The sequence below is a fragment of the Aegilops tauschii genome, chromosome 6, assembly GCF_002575655.3.
Source record: "Aegilops tauschii subsp. strangulata cultivar AL8/78 chromosome 6, Aet v6.0, whole genome shotgun sequence".
Classification (NCBI taxonomy): Eukaryota; Viridiplantae; Streptophyta; class Magnoliopsida; order Poales; family Poaceae; genus Aegilops; species Aegilops tauschii.
Genome location: NC_053040.3, coordinates 358,632,579 through 358,652,103, shown reverse-complemented (window position 1 = coordinate 358,652,103; position 19,525 = coordinate 358,632,579). Strand labels below are relative to the sequence as shown.

Genomic DNA, 19,525 nt, shown 5'->3' with positions numbered 1-19,525 from the left:
CGCGCGTACGTGTACGAGAGAAACGCGCATCGCTCGGCCCCCGACCTCCCACCGTAACCGGGAACTCCCCGAAATTTTCCTCGCCCTCGCTTCTACCATGGTTTTTTCCGTTATGGACGGCCCAAAGAATGTCATGCAGCTGCGTCTCCGGCCCGCCCAGGACGAAAATCCCATTTTCTGTCATGATTTTTTGTCATAGAAGTAGGAGCCCACCACATCTATGATGATACCGGGTTTTGTCACAATTATCGTCATAGAAGTGTCATATGTATGATAAAAAAAATTTCGTTCGGCCCAAAATGTCACGGATGTGTCTTTTTTTGCAGTGTTGCCCCTCCTGCTGTGTTCTCAGTGCCAGATATTCTCAAATATTCCAGAAAAAATCATATTCCATTTTCAGGGCATTTGGAGAACTTTTATTTTTGGGGTATTTTTATATTGCACAGATAAATCAGAAAACAGTCAGAAAAATACTATTTTTACTTTATTTCAACTAAATAACAGAAAGTAGAAAGAGGGTACAGAAGGTTGTGCCTTCTAGTTTCATCCATCTCATGCTCATCAAAAAGAATCCACTAACAAGGTTGATCAGGTCTTGTTAATAAACTCATTCCGAATAACATGGAACCGGAGAAATTTCAAATAACACTATGTTACCTCAACGGGGATATGCACATCCCCAATAATAAGAATATAATATTTCTTCTTGACAGTAGGAAGAGGAAATTCAAAACCTCGAAATATAATCGATGGAATTTTTCCAATAGAGTTGATACTGTGGACCTGAGGTTGTTTCCTCGGAAAGTGTACCGTATGCTCATTGCCATTAACATGAAAAGTGACATTGCCTTTGTTGCAATCAATAACAGCCCCTGCAGTATTCAAAAAGGGTCTTCCAAGAATAATAGACATACTATCGTCCTCGGGAATATCAAGAATAACAAAGTCCATTAAAATAGTAACGTTTGCAACCACAACAGGCACGTCCTCACAAATACCGACAGGTATAGCAGTTGATTTATCAGCCATTTGCAAAGATATTTCAGTAGGTGTCAACTTATTCAAATCAAGTCTACGATATAAAGAGAGAGGCATAACACTAACACCGGCTCCAAGATCACATAAAGCAGTTTTAACATAGTTTCTTTTAATGGAGCATGGTATAGTTGGTACTCCTGGATCTCCTAGTTTCTTTGGTATTCCACCCTTAAAAGTGTAATTAGCAAGAATGGTGGAAATCTCAGCTTCCGGTATCTTTCTTTTATTTGTAACAATATCCTTCATATACTTAGCTTAAGGATTCATTTTGAGCATATCAGTTAATCGCATACGTAAAAAGATAGGTCTAATCATTTCAGCAAAGCGCTCAAAATCCTCATCATCCTTTTTATTGGATGGTTTGGGAGGAAAAGGCATGGGTTTCTGAACCCATGGTTCTCTTTCTTTACTGTGTTTCCTAGCAACAAAGTCTCTTGTATCATAACGTTGATTCTTTGATTGTGGGTTATCAAGATCAACAGTAGGTTCAATTTCTACATCATTATCATTACTAGGTTGAGCATCATCATGAGCATCATCATTAACATTTTCATTAGGTTCATGTTCATTACCAGATTGTGTTTCAGCATCAGAAATAGAGATATCATTTGGATTCTCAAGTGTTTCAGTAATAGGTTCACTAGAAGCATGCAATCCTATCATTTTTCTTTTTCTTCTTTTTAGAAGGACTAGGCGCATCTATATTATTTCTCTGAGAATCTTGTTCAATTCTCTTAGGGTGGCCTTCAGGATACAAAGGTTCCTGAGTCATTCTACCAGTTCTAGTAGCCACTCTAACAGCATAATCATTTTTCTTACTATTCATTTCATTGAGCAAATCATTTTGAGCTTTAAGTACTTGTTCTACTTGAGTGGTAACCATAGAAGCATGTTTACTAATGAGTTTAAGTTCACCTTTAACTCTAGACATATAATCACCCAAGTGTTCAAGCGTATCGGAATTGTATTTCAATTGTCTACCAAAATAAGCATTGAAGTTTTCTTGTTTGACAATAAAATTATCAAACTCTTCTAAGCATTGTCTAGCACACTTATAGTGAGGAATATCACCTTCATCAAATCTATAGAGAGAATTTACCTTTACTACCTGTGTCGGGTTATCAAGTCCATGAGGTTCTTTAGTAGGTAATGGATTAAGATCATATGTTTCTTCAACAGGCGGTAAATTAAGACCATGTATTTCTTCAATAGGAGGTAAATTCTTAACATCTTCAGCTTTAATACCTTTTTCTTTCATAGATTTCTTTGCCTCTTGCATATCTTCAGGACTGAGAAATAGAACACCTCTCTTCTTCGGAGTTGGTTTAGGAATAGGCTCAGGAATTGGCTCAGGAGCTGGCTCAGGAAGTGTCCAATTATTTTCATTTGTCAACATATTATTCAATAGAATTTCAGCTTCATACGGTGTTCTTTCCCTGAAAACAGAACCAGCACAACTATCCAGGTAATCTTTGGAAGCATCGGTTAGTCCATTATAAAAGATATCAAGTATTTCATTTTTCTTGAGAGGATGATCAGGCAAAGCATTAAGTAACTTGAGAAGCCTCCCCCAAGCTTGTGGGAGACTCTCTTCTTCAATTTGCACAAAGTTGTATATTTCCCTCAAAGCAGCTTGTTTCTTATGAGCAGGAAAATATTTAGCAGAGAAGTAATAAATCATATCCTGGGGACTACGCACACAATCAGGATCAAGGGAATTAAACCATATCTTAGCATCACCCTTTAATGAGAATGGAAATATTTTAAGGATATAAAAGTAGCGAGATCTCTCATCATTAGTGAACAGGGTGGCTATATCATTTAATTAGTAAGATGTGCCACAACAGTTTCAGATTCATAGCCATGAAAAGGATCAGATTCAACCAAAGTAATTATATCAGGATCAAGAGAGAATTCATAATCCTTATCGGTAACACAGATAGGTGAAGTTGCAAAAGCAGGGTCAGGTCTCATTCTATCATTAAGAGATTGCTGCTTCCATTTAGCTAATAACCTCTTGAGTTCATATCTATCTTTGCAAGCTAAAATAGCTAAAGAAGCTTCTTTATCAAAAACATAACCCTTAGGAATAACAGGCGAGTCTTCATCATCACTTTCATCAATATAATCAGTTTCAATAATTTCTTTCTCTCTAGCCCTAGCAATTTGTTCATCAAGAAATTCACTAAGGGGCACAGTAGTATCAAGCATAGAAGTAGTTTCATCATAAGTATCATGCATAGCAGAAGTGGCATCATCAATAACATGCGACATATCAGAACGAATAGCAGAAGCAGGTTTAGGTGTCGCAAGCTTACTCAAAACAGAAGGTGAATCAAGTGCAGAGCTAGATGGCAGTTCCTTACCTCCCCTCGTAGTTGAGGGATAAGTTGTTGTCTTAGCGTCTTTCAAGTTCTTCATAGTGACCAACAGATATAAATCCCAAGTGACTCAAAGAATAGAGCTATGCTCCCCGGCAACGGTGCCAAAAAATAGTCTTGATAACCCACAAGTATAGGGGATCGCAACAGTTTTCGAGGGTAGAGTATTCAACCCAAATTTATTGATTCGACACAAGGGGAGCCAAAGAATATTCTCAAGTATTAGCAGTTGAGTTGTCAATTCAACCACACCTGGATAACTTAGTATCTGCAGCAAAGTATTTAGTAGCAAAGTAATATGATAGTAGTGGTAATGGTAACAAAAGTAACGGTAGCAAAAGTAATTTTTTTGGTGTTTTGTAGTGATGGTAACAGTAACAACGGAAAAGTAAATAAGCGAAGAACAATATGTGAAAAGCTCGTAGGCATTGGATCGGTGATGGAGAATTATGCCGGATGTAGTTCATCATGTAACAATCATAACATAGGGTGACACAGAACTAGCTCCAATTCATCAATGTAATGTAGGCATGTATTCCGAATATAGTCATACGTGCTTATGGAAAAGAACTTGCATGACATCTTTTGTCCTACCCTCCCGTGGCAGCGGGGTCCTAGCGGAAACTAAGGGATATTAAGGCCTCCTTTTAATAGAGTATCGGAACAAAGCATTAGCACATAGTGAATACATGAACTCCTCAAACTATGGTCATCACCAGGAGTGTTCCCAATTATTGTCGCTTCGGGATTGCCAGATCATAACACATAGTAGGTGACTATAGGCTTGCAAGATAGGATCAAGAACTCACATATATTCATGAAAACATAATAGGTTCAGATCTGAAATCATGGCACTCGGGCCCTAATGACAAGCATTAAGCATAGCAAAGTCATAGCAACATCAATCTCAGAACATAGTGGATACTAGGGATCAAACCCTAACAAAACTAACTCGATTACATGATAGATCTCATCCAACCCATCACCGTCCAGCAAGCCTACGATGGAATTACTCACGCACGGCGGTGAGCATCATGAAATTGGTGATGGAGGATGGTTGATGATGACGACGACGACGGATTCCCCTCTCCGGAGCCCCGAACGGACTCCAGATCAGCCCTCCCGAGAGGTTTTAGGGCTTGGCGGCGGCTCCATATCGTAAAACGCGATGATTTCTTCTCTCTGATTTTTCTCTCCCCGAAAGTAAATATATAGAGTTGGAGTTGAGGTCGGAGGAGCTCCAGGGGGGCCACGAGGTAGGGGGCGCGCCCTAGGGGGGAGGGCGCGCCCCCACCCTCGTGGCTAGGGTGTGGCCCCCCTGGTCTTCATCTTTTGCAAGGATTTTTTATTATTTCCAAATAGACGTTCCGTGGAGTTTCAGGTCATTCCGAGAACTTTTGTTTCTGCACATAAATAACACCATGGAAAGTCTGCTGAAAACAGCGTCAGTCCGGGTTAGTTCCATTCAAATCATGCAAGTTAGAGTCCAAAACAAGGGCAAAAGTGTTTGGAAAAGTAGATACGACGGAGACGTATCACGGACCCTACGGGTTCGAGAACTATGTGGACATGACCGAGACACCTCTCTGGTCAATAACCAATAGCGGAACCTGGATGCCCATATTGGCTCCTACATATTCTACGAAGATCTTTATCGGTCGAACCGCATAACAACATACGTTGTTCCCTTTGTCATCGGTATGTTACTTGCCCGAGATTCGATCGTCGATATCTCAATACCTAGTTCAATCTCGTTACCGGCAAGTCTCTTTACTCGTTCCGTAATGCATCATCCCGCAACTAACTCATTAGTCACATTGCTTGCAAGGCTTATAGTGATGTGCATTACCGAGAGGGCCCAGAGACACCTCTCCGACAATCGGAGTGACAAATCCTAATCTCGATCTATGCCAACTCAACAAGTACCATCGGAGACACCTATAGAGCACCTTTATAATCACCCAGTTACGTTGTGACGTTTGGTAGCACACAAAGTGTTCCTCCAGTATTCGGGAGTTGCATAATCTCATAGTCATAGGAACATGTATAAGTCATGAAGAAAGCAATAACAACATACTAAACGATCAAATGCTAAGCTAAAGAATGGGTCTTGTCCATCATATCATTCTCCTAATGATGTGATCCCCTTCATCAAATGACAACACATGTCTATGGTTAGGAAACATAACTATCTTTGATAAACGAGCTAGTCAAGTAGAGGCATACTAGGGACACTCGTTTTGTCTATGTATTCACACATGTACTAAGTTTACGGTTAATACAATTCTAGCATGAATAATAAACATTTATCATGAAATAAGGAAATAAATAATAACTTTATTATTGCTTCTAGGGCATATTTCCTTCACCTCCTTCTCTTGCACCTACAAAAGGGAGGTCGCTCCTCTTAAAGAGACGCACCAGAACTTCTTCTTCCTCTCGCCATCGGTTCCAATCTCTGGGCTGCTGCTGTCTTCCTCATCCCGGCTTGCGGCGTGCACCGCGAGTCGGGACAATAGGCCTCCGAAACCCCACCGTTTTGAGTCCTGTACGGGAGAAGGGTGATAAGGTTTTTGGGAAGCGCTCTGCGTGACTACTGACCTGTTCATAACGGACGCTGTGGACACCGACGAACACTTTCCCAATGACGACTTCTTCTCCGACGTCAACAACCTCTTCGACGACATGCCTGGCGAGGGTGTCGACCCCAAGTCCAGTGCTTCTGCTGCTGCTGCCGCCCCGTACGTGTCCTTGCTCTTTTTTGTTAGAGGTCCTGCCACAGTTCTTTGTTCTAGTTTCTGCCCTACATATGTTAAGTTCTACTTCTTATATGCAACTTGCTCTACTGTCTGCTCTAGATATGTTTGGTTACAGTTCATATTTACAGATGTTATTTACCTTCTCACTGTTAGATTGCATGACTTGTTTCTCTGCTATAATAGTCATGCTTTATCTAGTACTTCTGTTAATAAAATCATATGGTAAATCGCTCATATTTCCAACAGTCACAACATCCACCGCTGAAGTCTCGCAACACCCTCATCCTCACACTTTTAGCACCGTGGTAGCTCCGGTCCCAAGAAACCTCTTGACCAGTCGAAATAAGGCCTATGTTCACAAAATTCTATTGATTTCTTGACAAGGGAAATGCCAGTGTTCCTACCATCTAAGCCCATCGAGTTGAGAAACATTTCTACAAAAAATCGACAGGGTCTATAGATCAGTACCTAACCGAGCCGTGGAGGTTGCTGGCGGCGAGGAGCTGTGTTGTCGTCGTCACCACAGGATCTACGGCGGTCGTCCCCATATAGATCAGTGTCGTTGCCGTTGCGAGATCAAGCTGCCGTCGGCCTCCCTAATGCCTGGTCATTTTGTAATAGACCCGTGCTGCGGTCGAGAAGGATTGCAACAATGTTCAAGTCGCAAACCTAGGCTATGGGTTAAGGTTGCTCCCGAGTCGCCTGATCAAAATCGGATCCCACGGCCACAGAGGCGGCTGGGCATGCACATCAGTGGGGCGAGTTATACCTTTTTTTAATTATATATTTGTTTATAAGCGCCTACTTAAGCATCCAACAATTGGGTCGCCTCTACACTTTGTTTACGGAAAGAATGGTGATACGCCTTCGAAGTCGGTACGTGTATTCTTTGGTAGGGCATCCAAAACGCGACCAGTCGATCGAGAGCTCCGGCGCCCCAAATTCCCACTGCCCTTCCGAGGTTTGTGCTCAACAGACCAACCCCCATGGCGGCGCCAGAGTCCAAGCACGAGACAGAAACCCCAGCACCCTCCCGCGAGCAGCCGCCGGAGCCAGTAGCCGAAGCCGCCGCCGGCCGGGAGCTGCAGCCATGGGAGCAGCACGCTGCGGTGATCAATCTCCCGCGCTACGACTACCGCGCGTCAGGCTCCCTCCTCCTGCGCTCGCACTCCGGCTTCCTCATCACCTGCCCCATCAGTGCGCGCCCTCCTTCATGCTAGATTCTCTTGCGTTATTCTGCCGCGTTTGGTCATTTTGAAGGATACCTAGGGGAGGGGGACTAGAAACTTCAGCAGTGCGATATATCTGACTATCTGTTCCTAGATTTATACGAGTTCCTTTATCACGACGCACCAAGTACTAGTACCGTTTAGTTGTGAATTTGGAGGTCCCAAAGTTACTTCCATTTTCTAGCATCTGTTATGAGTGTTATGTCTTGGAACTAAATGGAAAATTATATATTTTGCACTGCCATCTTCAGATTGCACTAGTATCCCCACTTCACTACCCAAATTGCGAATTACACAAAGCGTGACACTACTGGACATACATTGAGCAATTAGTATTTTCCATGATTTCAGCAATGGGTATACTATTGCATAAGCTACTGTCAAGTGAATCAGGATTTCAAATGTTAGCAAAGTAATATTTAGTAGGTGGATCAGCTGCAGCTGTTTTATGATAAGAGAACCGAATATAGTTCAAGGTAGATTAGAAGACAAAAAAATAAAAGACAATGATGTATGATATGATTCACTGTATGTGACTTGCAGTATCATTTAGTAACTTATTATGACCAAGAACATATTTTAAATGCATCTTAGTTGTGGCAAAGTTTTACTTGTACACCTAGTTTCTATCGACTGTTGCAATTATTTTGATGCGATTGTCATTTTACAGAACGAGAGAAAAGTGCAACCAAGGAAGCCATTTCAATTCTTGGAGAGGTTAATCTTGCTACTTATACTTCCAGTTTTCTTCTGCAGTTGATAGTTCTAGGCCTGCAATGTACGGCTACTTCAAATTTGGTTATCTTCATGATGCTGCACTTTTATTTGTATGGCATCCATTCACCATGTGGTGCACATCTCTCATGCCGTGAACTTACAGTGAACTAGGACATACATTTCTGCACCTTATGGAAATATGTTGACATAAAAGCATTGTTTACAGTATATTAGCGACGCAAGCAGCCATAGTTCTGAAAAGTTGGAACCATGTGTTACAGAAGCGGCAACAAAGAAAAGAAAAATATTTCCCGAGGCATCCGAAATTGAACATTCAGAAGATACAATAACAAATGGGAAGGGTGATGCGCCAGAATCTACTGGTTAGTATAAATTGTGCTTGATAACTTTTTGGCCATGCTAGATCTAGAGGTGTCAATTATCATTGTGGGTGGTTCACTTAACTGTATTTTTCTGATTTTGTGCATTTTCTTGCATCATAATAGGCAGCATTGAAGTAAAAACAAATTCACTTCACTCCGATACAAGTGGAAATCCTGACAGGACTTCGAATCTCTCATTGATTAAGCTATCAATGAGTGGTTTGCTTTTCTTCTCTTTCCCTACTGGTGGCGTTCATGTTGTTCAGATGCTTACCGAAGTATTTCATTCACTGAAATCTGGGAAGCTTAAATCTCCACAGTAAGTTTTCAACTTCTTTGAATGAACCCATGTATTTAGTCATACTGCTAGAATGAAGATGTCATTTTAGCAAGTGGATCAATGATTCCACCTACTCATCTTTTTTTAGATTCCCTTGAACTGAAGAAATGTTTTTTTTTTTGGAAAATGTGAAAGCTTTGCGTTTTGTTCACTGACGAACCGAATAAATGCTAGCTTATGATACTTCTTCTACAGTATTGACAGCCTTATTCAGTTTTATACTCAAATATTATTGCTTTCATTCTTATTTTGTTATTATGAGTGTTACAGTATATGTATTCAGTTTTATTCAGTTTTATTTCATTCTTGAGTTCAAATCCTGACTTTCGCAATTTATTAAAAATTGCTGGTAGCCCCCCTTTGTGTCCACGTAGAGGCCTCTTGAGTCATACGTGAGTTTCGCGCGCCGTCGCTCCCTTCCGGTTGTACGTGTTGACTTGTCTTCCCCGTCACACGTGAGAGGGGGTGTTACAGTATATGTGGATTGCACTAGCCCTTTCCATCAGTTCGGACTTTTGGTTGCGTTGGCTAGTGCATGAAGCTTAACAATGAGTACTATGCCCTCATTCCCTGCCTCTTCCGGCTATATGCTGAATGATATGCACTGTGGACCAGAGTATGATGGAAAAATGCTTATGACACTTCTTCTATAGTATTTTCTTGACAGTATTGACAACCTTGATTCAATCTTATACCTCATCATTTTTTTATCTCAATCCTGTGTAGTGGTTGTGTATCATATCCCCGCTTGCTTGCCTCTTTCGTATATATGCTGAATAATACATTGTGTACTAGGGTTAGGGAGATGCTCTTGTCCCTGAAGGCAAGTAATTCTTGCTTGATTCCTTAAAAGGGGCCCTCTTTATATAGAGGCCTACCTATCCAATCTTGGTAACAATCACAGATCTTATTTCTAATTGGCAAGCCCAAGCTAAAAGATACCTTTCTAATTTGAAAGATAAACTACGTAACTGAGAGAGCTGGGATCTTATTATATAACTGGGAGCTGGCTTGTACTTTCGTACATAAACAGATCTGTAGTGTGGACCAGAGCATTAGAAAGGCAGAATGCACCATCTTCTCTTTGCTAGATGTAATCGTAGATTATATTTTATATAAATACAACCTTTCTGCCACTATTTTATTCAAGAAATGGAGGTAGTAGTGCGTATGTCATACAGTGAAGCTAATGCTCCTAGGTCGTTTCATATAGTTAAGCTCTAGTTGCAGACTTGCAGTAGAGAAGTTCACTATTTTTCTTTAACTGATATAATATCTCCCAGTAATCTTGTCCTGAAAATCTAAGCTTGCACCTTTTTCTAAATCATTACTCTGAATGGACAGGTGGTGTCATCGGATATTCCCTATTCAGGAAACTTGTGTTCTATCAGAAACAGAACTACATGCCACTGTGTCAAAGTTGTTCCTGGACTTCTTCAGGAATAAGGAAGATCAAGATGAGCCTATCAAGGTGGATAAGATTGCACTACTTATACTGTTCTACTGTGAGATTAAATTGCAACTTCAGTTAAATTCAATGAATAGTTTGTTCCAGTATATTATCTAGCCCTTTTTAAAATATATTTAGTATTGCTGGTCTTGTATACTGATTGGATATGCTGATTAAAATTGTTCCCTGCATTTTATTTACTTTTATGGTATGATGACGTGTGCAATTTACAATTGTTCTGTTCCCCATGCTCGCCATCCTTAATTATTAGCCATAAAAAACAATTACATCCTTGGGTGGTACTGTGGTAGAGCTCTGTGATCTTAGGGCTAAGCCGTGGCGTGGGAGCTCTCAGCCTCATAAACGGTTGTCGGCGAAGAGAGGAGGTTAGGGAAGACTATCTTCTGGGTTGATAGGTTACTCAATAACTTGCCATTCCTGTTATATATAGGAGTCATCATCAACCAGTACAAACATGCCAGACTTCTATTGACCTCTTGGAACTAGGACATTGTACTAGATTAGATGGAAATCTGCTGCTAACTAGGGTATGTACTGGATTAGATACCAATCTGCTGCTAACTAAGATACATAGTGAGCTAAGGCATTGCTAGACTTCTTCTGCTACTTCTTGAGTACTTCGTCATCTGGCAGTTGTGGATGGCGCTGTTACAAGTAACCCACATAACATAGGGGATGACTAAATCTTGCATTTATTTTGAAGAATGAAGTTACTTCATTACCAGCAATAATATCTCATGGAAATATGTTGACCACAAGATACTATCCATATTTCTTAGTTCTTATTGAGTTGAGTATACATTTAACCTATGATAAAGTTCGCAGTTGGGTACAGTAGGAGAGGCATTGATGAAACGGTGAATAAGACGCAGAAGAATGACAATAACAGCTCAATTCAACAAGGTTTAATGGATAGGCAACAATGTTTCAAGGTTGTTGCTGCTGCTGTCAAGTCAGTTGCTAAGGACGCAATTGTGGATCTCAAGTCTCCTGAGGTATCTTTGAATAAATCCTTCAGTAATTTCTACAGTTTAGCAAATTTACTGGTCAGCTATCTAACATTAGAAACTCAAAGCACCATAATGTAAGGACTGAAATGTTAAAACAGCAATGTTGAATGCTGACTAGTAGAAGTAAGGCCTTGTCATTCTATCATGATAACAATTGATATAGGTCTGGTCAGGTATTGGCACCTGACAAAGTAGTTTCAACATTTTTAATTTCACAGCATGTTTCACTACCGTTTGACTAGCGAGCTAATATTATTCATCAAACATCTACGTATATGGACGGCTACTAGACTTTACGATAATTTACGCACTATGTCAAGCTGAAGACTAGATTATATACAGAGTATGCCAGGTTGAAAGTTTGTTTGTAACGACCTCCTTCATTAATCTTGCTCACTGCTTACAGTAGCAATGTGTTTCTAATGTCAAGGTGGCAGTACTAGTGGAGGTGCTCCCCATTTCTGGGGTGCCTGTTGGATCTTCGGTGGCCGGGGTGTCTGTTCTCCCAGCTGAACTCGTCTCGGCTAAGCCTCGTCTTTGTGTCAAGGCTTTGGTGTCTGATACAAAAACAAAGAAGAAGTGATGCGCCAATTCGGCTGCAACCAATCAGAGCACCTGTAAGGCTGTAACGGCAATATATGGAGGAAACGATCTTCTTCGGCATGCTCGTCAGCCATGCCGCAGCTTGAGCATCCCACAAACAAAGAAATGGTATCGCAGCTGTCTTGCCTGGCTCTGAGTATGTCAATTTGTAAGCTGCAGTGCTCGTCCCGTTCTTGTTGCTGGATATGATTGTGTTATACTGTTTCTCCAGACTTTATGTAGTAGTACTATTATGGGCAATTCAGTGAACTACCAAAGTATACGTGCCTATTGGGGAGAAGTGATGACGATGATGCGAGAGTGTATCTTGACGAGGCCCTCTTGGTTGAGGTGTGTGTGGGTATCATGCGTGTGCCGCTTGGCGGTTTGTGATGGTTTTAGTCTGGTTTTTCATTAGTTAACTGGGGCAACTCTCTTCTGTTTAATTAGTGGATAGGCAAATCTTTTTGCCTCCCTCTAAAAAGAAAAGACGGAGATCCCTCGTCCTCGTACGTTTTCCCTCTGGGATCTACCACTGTGGGTGCTCATGATGGTAATAATTTGTACTACTACTTGGGATGAGACGCTCTGATTTTGACAAAAGATGATGCCATCGGCAGCGTCAAAGGCAAACACATAAACTGACTAGTATATTAATTCTAACTACTTCCTCTGTCCCATATATTCTAACTACTCCCTCTGACTTCCCCTGAGAGCGTCAAAGGCTCTCTGGGGAAGTCAGGGATTTGATCTGTCAATCTTTTAGCCAGCAAATCAGGGTGACAGGTGTGAAGTGAAGGCTCTCGTGCGTTTTTTGTGACCAACGCCAGCTTGAAACAGACAACACGCGCACGCACACGAGGTGACTGATGTTTTCATCATTCTGTTTCTGTTCTTCCAGCAGAGAGACAAGAGAGAAAGAGAGAAAGAGAGAGAGCAAGGAAGGGACACGGTAACACTATGGCTTGGCCATGGCGGTCATGAGTACGTTGCGTTTGCTGCTGGTGAATACCAACCTTAATTTAAGCGGCATCTCTACTGTTTGATCTGCTGCATGCTGAGGCGTATGCCTGCACATGTACTGTGCACCATGTGAGTTAACATGATGTGATCAGATACCTCCTTTCCTTTGGTGTTAGAGCATGTCCAACACATGATGTAAAAGTTGATGCCCTGAAATAGGAGAGAAGATTTTAGGGCACCAGAAGATTTTCCGACGATGTAAAATTGACATCCAAACATTTGGCCTTCTTCAACTATGAAAATACGCTCAACTCATATAATATCAAACTCATCTCGGATGAATCCAAACAAATGGAACGCAAATAGTACTTACTACATAGCTCATCAATTCACAACATCAAATTCAAGACAATTTGTTCATCAAACATAACACATGGTGCATCATACATGAAATGAAACTACAGATAAACTAGTGGTCTTGTCGCCCATTCCATGTCCATCACTCCTCGACGAGATCTCTTTGAAGATCTTCGTGACTATCTGAATCTCGAAAGCCATGGTAAACCTCAGGAAAGTTTCGGATGCAACATTCCCTTCTACGTGACTGCACCAGCTTTCTCATCAATTCATAGGAGTAACCCAAATCTTGTCCATGCTCATGCTCAATGATCATGGTGTGCATGATCACAACGGCTGCCATGATGTACCAAAGGATCCTTGATCCTAAAACCTAGCCGATCCTCGCATGAGTAGCAATCTGGCCTTGTAAAATCTCAAATGCCCTCTCCACATCTTTCTTCGTAGCTGCTTGAGCATTATGGAATTGAAGTTCTTTCTAACTTTGGGGGTTTTGAATTGGCTTCACAAAAGTAGTCAACTTCAAGTATATCCCATCCCCTAGGTAGTAGCCCATGTTGTACGTGTGGCCATTTGCTTGAAATTCCACTGGTGGTGGTTCCCCATCGCCTAACCGTGAAGAGAGTGGTGATCGTTGAAACACATTGATGTCATTGCAAGATCTAGGCATCCCAAAATATGAATTCCAAATCCATTTCTCTTGATCGGCCACGACTTCAAGAATGATGCTGGCCTCCTTCTCATATCCTTTGTATTGTCCATGCCATGTTGTAGGGCAGTTCTTGCATCTCCAATGCATACAACCAATTGAGCCGAGCATATTTGGAAACACGTGCTTTGTTCATCTCCAAAAACGTGTCCTGTGCCTAGCAAGAGATCTGAGATTTATCCACCTCCTGCCGCCACATAGGCCACCGGAGCGGAGGTGAGGGAATCTGATCGTAAAAAGGAGGAAGAGGGCAACCTTTTCTTCTAGTGGCTAGGGTATGAAAGTTGCTATTGATGAAATGCATCTTTAGCGGATAGTACATTTCCTTTGACGCTAACACAATCAAACCGGAACAAAATTAGTTAGATGCAAAGGATACTGGTGACAAATATGTCGCTTTTCTTCGCAAGTACTTCACCGTCTTGATATGCAAGACACATTTTGATTGTCCAGGTTTATCTAAGACCATTTATTTATTTTACGATATTGTGTCAATAGTTATAAACCATAATCACAATGACAAAGTGCTTCCGAATACTGATCCAGTTATGTACTATGTTTTATGTCAATTTGTGATCATCACATTACTGATGGTCTTGCCACATACAAAAGGGAAATTAACAGTCCTAGGGTCCTTTAGAGTTTACCAAGACTGTTAATACTCACATAGTTACATCCCTTGCCATACTGCCTTATATTCAAGGCGTCTCTTAAAGCGACTATTCACTAGCAGAGTCCAGGGGTGTGCCCTCCTTTTCTGAAAAAAACGACTAATCACTAGCCCCATTTGCGGCATGCTTGGAGGACTACCAACAACAACAACAACAAAAAAAAACACCAGGCGATCAGCTGAAACAAACATGATAACCCAATGCTGAAACCGGTCTACAAAAACAGCTAGCATGCGTAACGTTCTAAACTACAATCCAGGTATCGACAGAGAAAGTTCCAGGTTAATCCCCTGCCCAGCAAAACTGCAGTCCGGAGGCCCCGAGCAGTCGCTGAAGCTCCTCGAAGACGGCGAGAGCGCACAGCTGCTCTGGCTGGGCCAGGAGGAGACATCTTTCACGGCTCTCTGCTCCACGGCGAACCATGGGGACGGCGAGCGTTGGTTGGCCCCCAAGTAAGCCGCCGGCTCACACTCTCCGCTCGTTGCACTGCTGAACAGGAAGCACCCACTCTCGTATCTCTCCATGGAAGGTAACTGTCTCGCCGTATGGTTCAGACGACGGACTGCTCCCGGTTTGCTATCCTGTGAAACCAATATATGCAGGAGATGTTAGAACATTAAAAACAGAAAGATCAAACTGCTATAGCAAATTTATCAACTTGCTGAAAAAAGTCCAATTTATTAACTGAAAAAAGCATAGCAAAAAGGTACTTCCACCGTTCATAAATATAGGATGTTCTAATTTATTTTCTAAATCGGATATATATAGACATGTTTTAGTGTGTTTATCATTCACTCATTTCAGTGCAGTCCATATTGAAATATTCAAAACTTATACGTATTTGTGAATGGAGGGAGTAGTATTGATCCTCCTGCCGTTAGTGCCTGATTAATTTTCTCTGGGACGCAGCTAGCTCGTGTGGGTGAGATGTGATACTACGTGAGGAGATGAACTGCATGTACTATCAGCTTGGTCCTAGCCGGTGTTATGGCAGGGCAGGAAGGTACAGTATTGACGTGCATCCGAAGAAAAAAGATCACATAGAGCTAGATACTACTGCTGGTCAACTTTTGTGTGCAACCGGAGCTAGCATAGCCACAGCATCAGAGGTGTTCTTAGTTTCGAAATCGATGGATCCCATGGCCATGATGAAAACTGCTGCTTCGACTGCGGCGAGGGTTGGAGCCGAGCGAGCGCTGCAAAAGCCGCTCCTTTTGGCACATCATTGTCGACGAGCTGAGGCAGGTGCCTGCCTGGGGCAAAGCTATTATTCCTGCCAAGGATAGGATAGGGAGGGTTCTCGAGAGCCATTTCTGGCAGCGTCCTATACTAGTACTAGCATGCAGCACTACAACCAGTCTAGTCTAGGAGTAGTACGTACCATCACCAGTCTACATACACCACACCACGCCACATTGTAGTCTTGAAATACGACAGCCATTGATAGCTAGCTGGGACTTGCATCACCATTTAAAGCCACTAGCAGACCCTGCCAGTCAGATCACTAGAGGTTCCCCCATGTTGAGACTTGAGACATGGAAACAAACGGTAGTAGGAGGAGGAGGGATGTGCATGGCATGGCATTGGCATGGCATGGCGCAAACTGAGAAACATAGGTCAAAGATACGATGGTGGGAGCACATCTAGAGTATAGTGGATAGTATGCTAGTAGAACTCTACCAAGAACAACATCAGAAACGATGTGGGTTCAATCAATGTTGCCTCAACCATATGCATGCCAGGGCCAGCAGGAGTGTAAATAAGCTAGTCTTGATACAAGACTAGAGAGGGATGCATGCATGCATGTGAAAGGAAAGACCCCGTGGTGGCAAAGCAGTTGAGACAAGAGGGATATATCTTCTTTTGATAAGCTTTTGCGCAACGTTTCTTTTACATGGCGTACCTTAGAGGCCTCTGGGCCTTGCACCCAGGGTCGTAATTCCTGGAGGCTTGCAGCAGCAGCGCTGTGCCGTCGGAGGCCCTCGTTTACGCTCCTCCTCATCCTGTCCATGGACATTGCTTGCAGTTGCACGTAATCATCAATGCAGCACCGGTTGCCAGGAATCATCATCCTCATACCACTGTTCCCTTGCATGCTCTTGCATGAGGCTGCAACCTCTGCCCCTGCCTTGGCCCTGTTCACCCGAGAACCCAAGAAAAGAGAGGGAGAAAAATGGACGTGAAAATGTGTCATCAGTGTCTGTTTTTTACATGAAAGTTGAGTAGTTTTGGGCGTAGGAAAGTTGGAGTAAAAAACCTTTTCATGGGTGGGAATGTGAGTCCTTCGGAGCCTCGCTCGTCGGTGGCAAACGGGTGATTCTTGAGACCGAGTTGTGGCTGCGTCTCTGGCGGGAACATGCAAAAGGAGGAAAGGAGAAAGCGGTTTGGCTTTGCTTTAGCACCATGTGTACGTACGTGCATGTGCAGGCAGAATCAGAACCCCCCACGGCCACAAAGCGAGCTAACCCAAAACCACAAGGCAGGGCTGTCTTACATTACAGCCAATCATCATCAACAAATTTCAGTCTTATTATAATACTCACTACTCCGTTCCCAAGAAAGAAAGTGCGTACTAGTACTACTAAAATCTGAAGGTTTGCAAGAAGATTTCACTAAGAAACGGTACTACATACCAGGAAGAAAGGCACAGGGATTTTTGGCACCTACGTCACCTTTCTTTCCATTGTCATGCGGTGTGCATCTGTACATCTGTGTAAACAACAAAAAAAAAACCGAGTTACATTGCATACACACTCGGCACATTCTTAATTAGTTTGAATAGAAGATATGGCAGAGGCAATCAAGCCACGATTATCCGAGAGATCGACTAGCTAGCTAGCTTGCTACGGTCTGAAGTCTGGCAGAAGCATCGAAGGGAGAAAACTGAACTGACCTGAAGGTGGCTCTTGACGTGGGATATGGTGAGCCCTCGGACGTCCATGAGCTCGAGAATGCGCTTAGGAGTCACCTCTGCAGTTTCAACTCACACCAAGATCATGAAAGGCAGGGCAAAGCGACAGCGGGGGAAGGGAGCTGAAAAAACAATCGATACGAATCGAAGGTGAGCCGGGAACGTACTGGCGCTGTCCCGGCCGCCGAGGCGCTCGACGGCTCCCACGAAGCTGCTCTCGAGCTCGGCCGTCCACCTCATCCTCGGCACGCTGGACCTGGTGTATTGCCTCACGAAGCCGCTCCTCCTCCATGCCGCCCCCTGCTTCCTCGCCATCTCCCGCTCGCTCGCTCGCTCGAATCCTGGATGGATGAAGTTGCTGTTGGTGTTTGGCTGGCTGGCTGGCTTGCCCTTGATGGCTCGTGTTATATATCGCAGGGCGGGCCAGGGGAGCAGAGCTATCGGCCTACCGCGCGCATTGCGAGGTAGAGTAGCGAGATCATCGATGCCGAGCAGCGCATGCGATCAAGTAGCAGAAACAGAATCTGGTAGGCTCAGGCGGAGGAGTAGCCGCCGATGATGTCGAAATCTGGCGGAGCGGGGACAAGAAATGTACTGCACGTCTTGTCCGTGGACGGCGCGGCGCGCCTGTGTGTTGCTGCGACTGTGCTGTGTGGGTTCGACATCATTGCGTGTACGTACGTAGTGCAGTCGGAGTATATGCCGCTGCATGCGTACGTGCGTGCGTGCATGCATGGCGACGCGTTGTGGAGCGCTCCGTCGTCGTCGTCGTCGTCTCGTGCAGATCAAGTCATAATGACATGCGCATCGACTGCACTTTGCGGTTCCATCCGTTTCCATGCAGTGGGTTCAAAATTTCGCATTTAGCGCTTTTTTTTCGCGAACAAAAGAATCTTTGAGTTGGAAATCATCTACGTACGTATCACCTTGCCAGAGGCCGTAAGATAGGGCTCCATTGAGTTTCACTGTATATCTACGTACCACAACTCCACAAGCCGGCTGCAACTCATCACCAGAAGAAAAGAAGGCCAAAGTCCAAACTCCTACTAGCCGTGCCGTGTGTGGTACTCCCGTCGGTCCTCTTTAATTAGTCTGCATATAACTTATGTCTGGGTGAAACCGTGAAAGTATCTCTATTTTGACCAAACTTTTAGAAAAAAATATCCACATTCACAATGCCAACACAATATTGTTGGATTCGTTATGAAATGTAGTTTCGTAGTATATATATTTGGTATTGTAGATGTTGATATTTTTTAATATAAATTTGATAAAATTTTGCGATGTTTGACTCAGACCTAATTCTAATACACGGAGTAAAAAGGAGCCGAGGTAGTATCATCCCCATTTACTGCAAACTTTAGTTCTCTGCGGATACGCTCATCGCGAATCCTACCTCGGCAGAATAAACAGCGGTGGCTTCGGTTTGCTCCACGGTCTGTACAGGCGGGTGACAGCTCCTCCTTTATTATTTTGGCTGCAGAGTGACAGGCTTGTTTTCTTCTTTTACAAATGTGCACACTACATTTCTGTTTCTACAAGCTCCTAGAAAGATTTGCATCGCATGCTGCTTCACATCCAAGTCCAATGCCAACAGAGATACTACGTGCTAGTCTACTTACATAGGTCACATATGTACTGTAGCACTGCACATCACCATATATGTACTGTAGCAGTGTGCCAGTGTGCGCGCGCTGTGAGATATTCCCTTGATGGAGTGCACCTCTGTCTGTATGCTTGCTCGTCGATGGTCGCAACACGCGCGCGCAGGAGGACAAAGCGCACGTAGTATGCATGCCTCGGCTAGAGAGATTCGAAGCAGGATGAACAAGACATGGCGAGGAAACAGAGTGGGGGCTCGAATGGGTAAGCGGAGGCCGATCGGGGCGCAGAGCAAAACGAGACCCGCTGCAAAGCCATAGCCCACTCTTTTCTTTTCTACCTGCCGTAGCCGTGCTGGCTTCCGCTGCCTACCTACGGTTTGCCTACCGGCAGAAGCAACGC

The 19,525-nt window shown here is 43.2% G+C and overlaps 2 protein-coding genes across 2 annotated transcripts; one reads left to right on the top strand and one right to left on the bottom strand.

The window, feature by feature from the left end:
- The first annotated feature begins 7,022 nt into the window (after positions 1 to 7,022).
- On the top strand, positions 7,023 to 12,356 carry LOC109769812 (uncharacterized). The gene is made up of 7 exons (XM_020328519.4): positions 7,023 to 7,375; positions 8,078 to 8,124; positions 8,351 to 8,507; positions 8,631 to 8,826; positions 10,192 to 10,318; positions 11,137 to 11,313; positions 11,759 to 12,356. Exons 1-7 carry the CDS (start codon positions 7,165 to 7,167, stop codon positions 11,909 to 11,911), a joined length of 1,068 nt encoding a protein of 355 aa, XP_020184108.1. The 5' UTR covers positions 7,023 to 7,164; the 3' UTR covers positions 11,912 to 12,356.
- A 1,000-nt stretch (positions 12,357 to 13,356) lies between these two features.
- LOC120965871 (myb family transcription factor MOF1-like) lies at positions 13,357 to 17,976 on the bottom strand. The gene is made up of 6 exons (XM_040391411.2): positions 17,689 to 17,976; positions 17,504 to 17,580; positions 17,244 to 17,319; positions 16,868 to 16,955; positions 16,514 to 16,745; positions 13,357 to 15,191 (listed from the first exon to the last, which is right to left on the bottom strand). The coding sequence occupies exons 1-6, from the start codon at positions 17,834 to 17,836 to the stop codon at positions 14,859 to 14,861; spliced, it is 954 nt and encodes a 317-aa protein (XP_040247345.1). The 5' UTR covers positions 17,837 to 17,976; the 3' UTR covers positions 13,357 to 14,858.
- Between the last annotated feature and the right edge of the window lie 1,549 nt (positions 17,977 to 19,525).

What these genes read in the sequence shown, in the direction of transcription:
- LOC109769812 (XM_020328519.4), top strand. Translation starts at nt 7,165, where the DNA reads ATGGCGGCGCCAGAGTCCAAGCACGAGACAGAAACCCCAGCACCCTCC. An exon ending in CCTCATCACCTGCCCCATCA is followed by an intron (nt 7,376 to 8,077) that starts GTGCGCGCCCTC and finishes GTCATTTTACAG; the next exon opens with AACGAGAGAAAAGTGCAACC. An exon ending in TGGATCTCAAGTCTCCTGAG is followed by an intron (nt 11,314 to 11,758) that starts GTATCTTTGAAT and finishes TCTAATGTCAAG; the next exon opens with GTGGCAGTACTAGTGGAGGT.
- LOC120965871 (XM_040391411.2), bottom strand. Translation starts at nt 17,836, where the DNA reads ATGGCGAGGAAGCAGGGGGCGGCATGGAGGAGGAGCGGCTTCGTGAGG. An exon ending in CGGCGGCCGGGACAGCGCCA is followed by an intron (nt 17,581 to 17,688) that starts GTACGTTCCCGG and finishes TTGAAACTGCAG; the next exon opens with AGGTGACTCCTAAGCGCATT. An exon ending in AAGGCCCAGAGGCCTCTAAG is followed by an intron (nt 15,192 to 16,513) that starts GTACGCCATGTA and finishes TTGGTTTCACAG; the next exon opens with GATAGCAAACCGGGAGCAGT.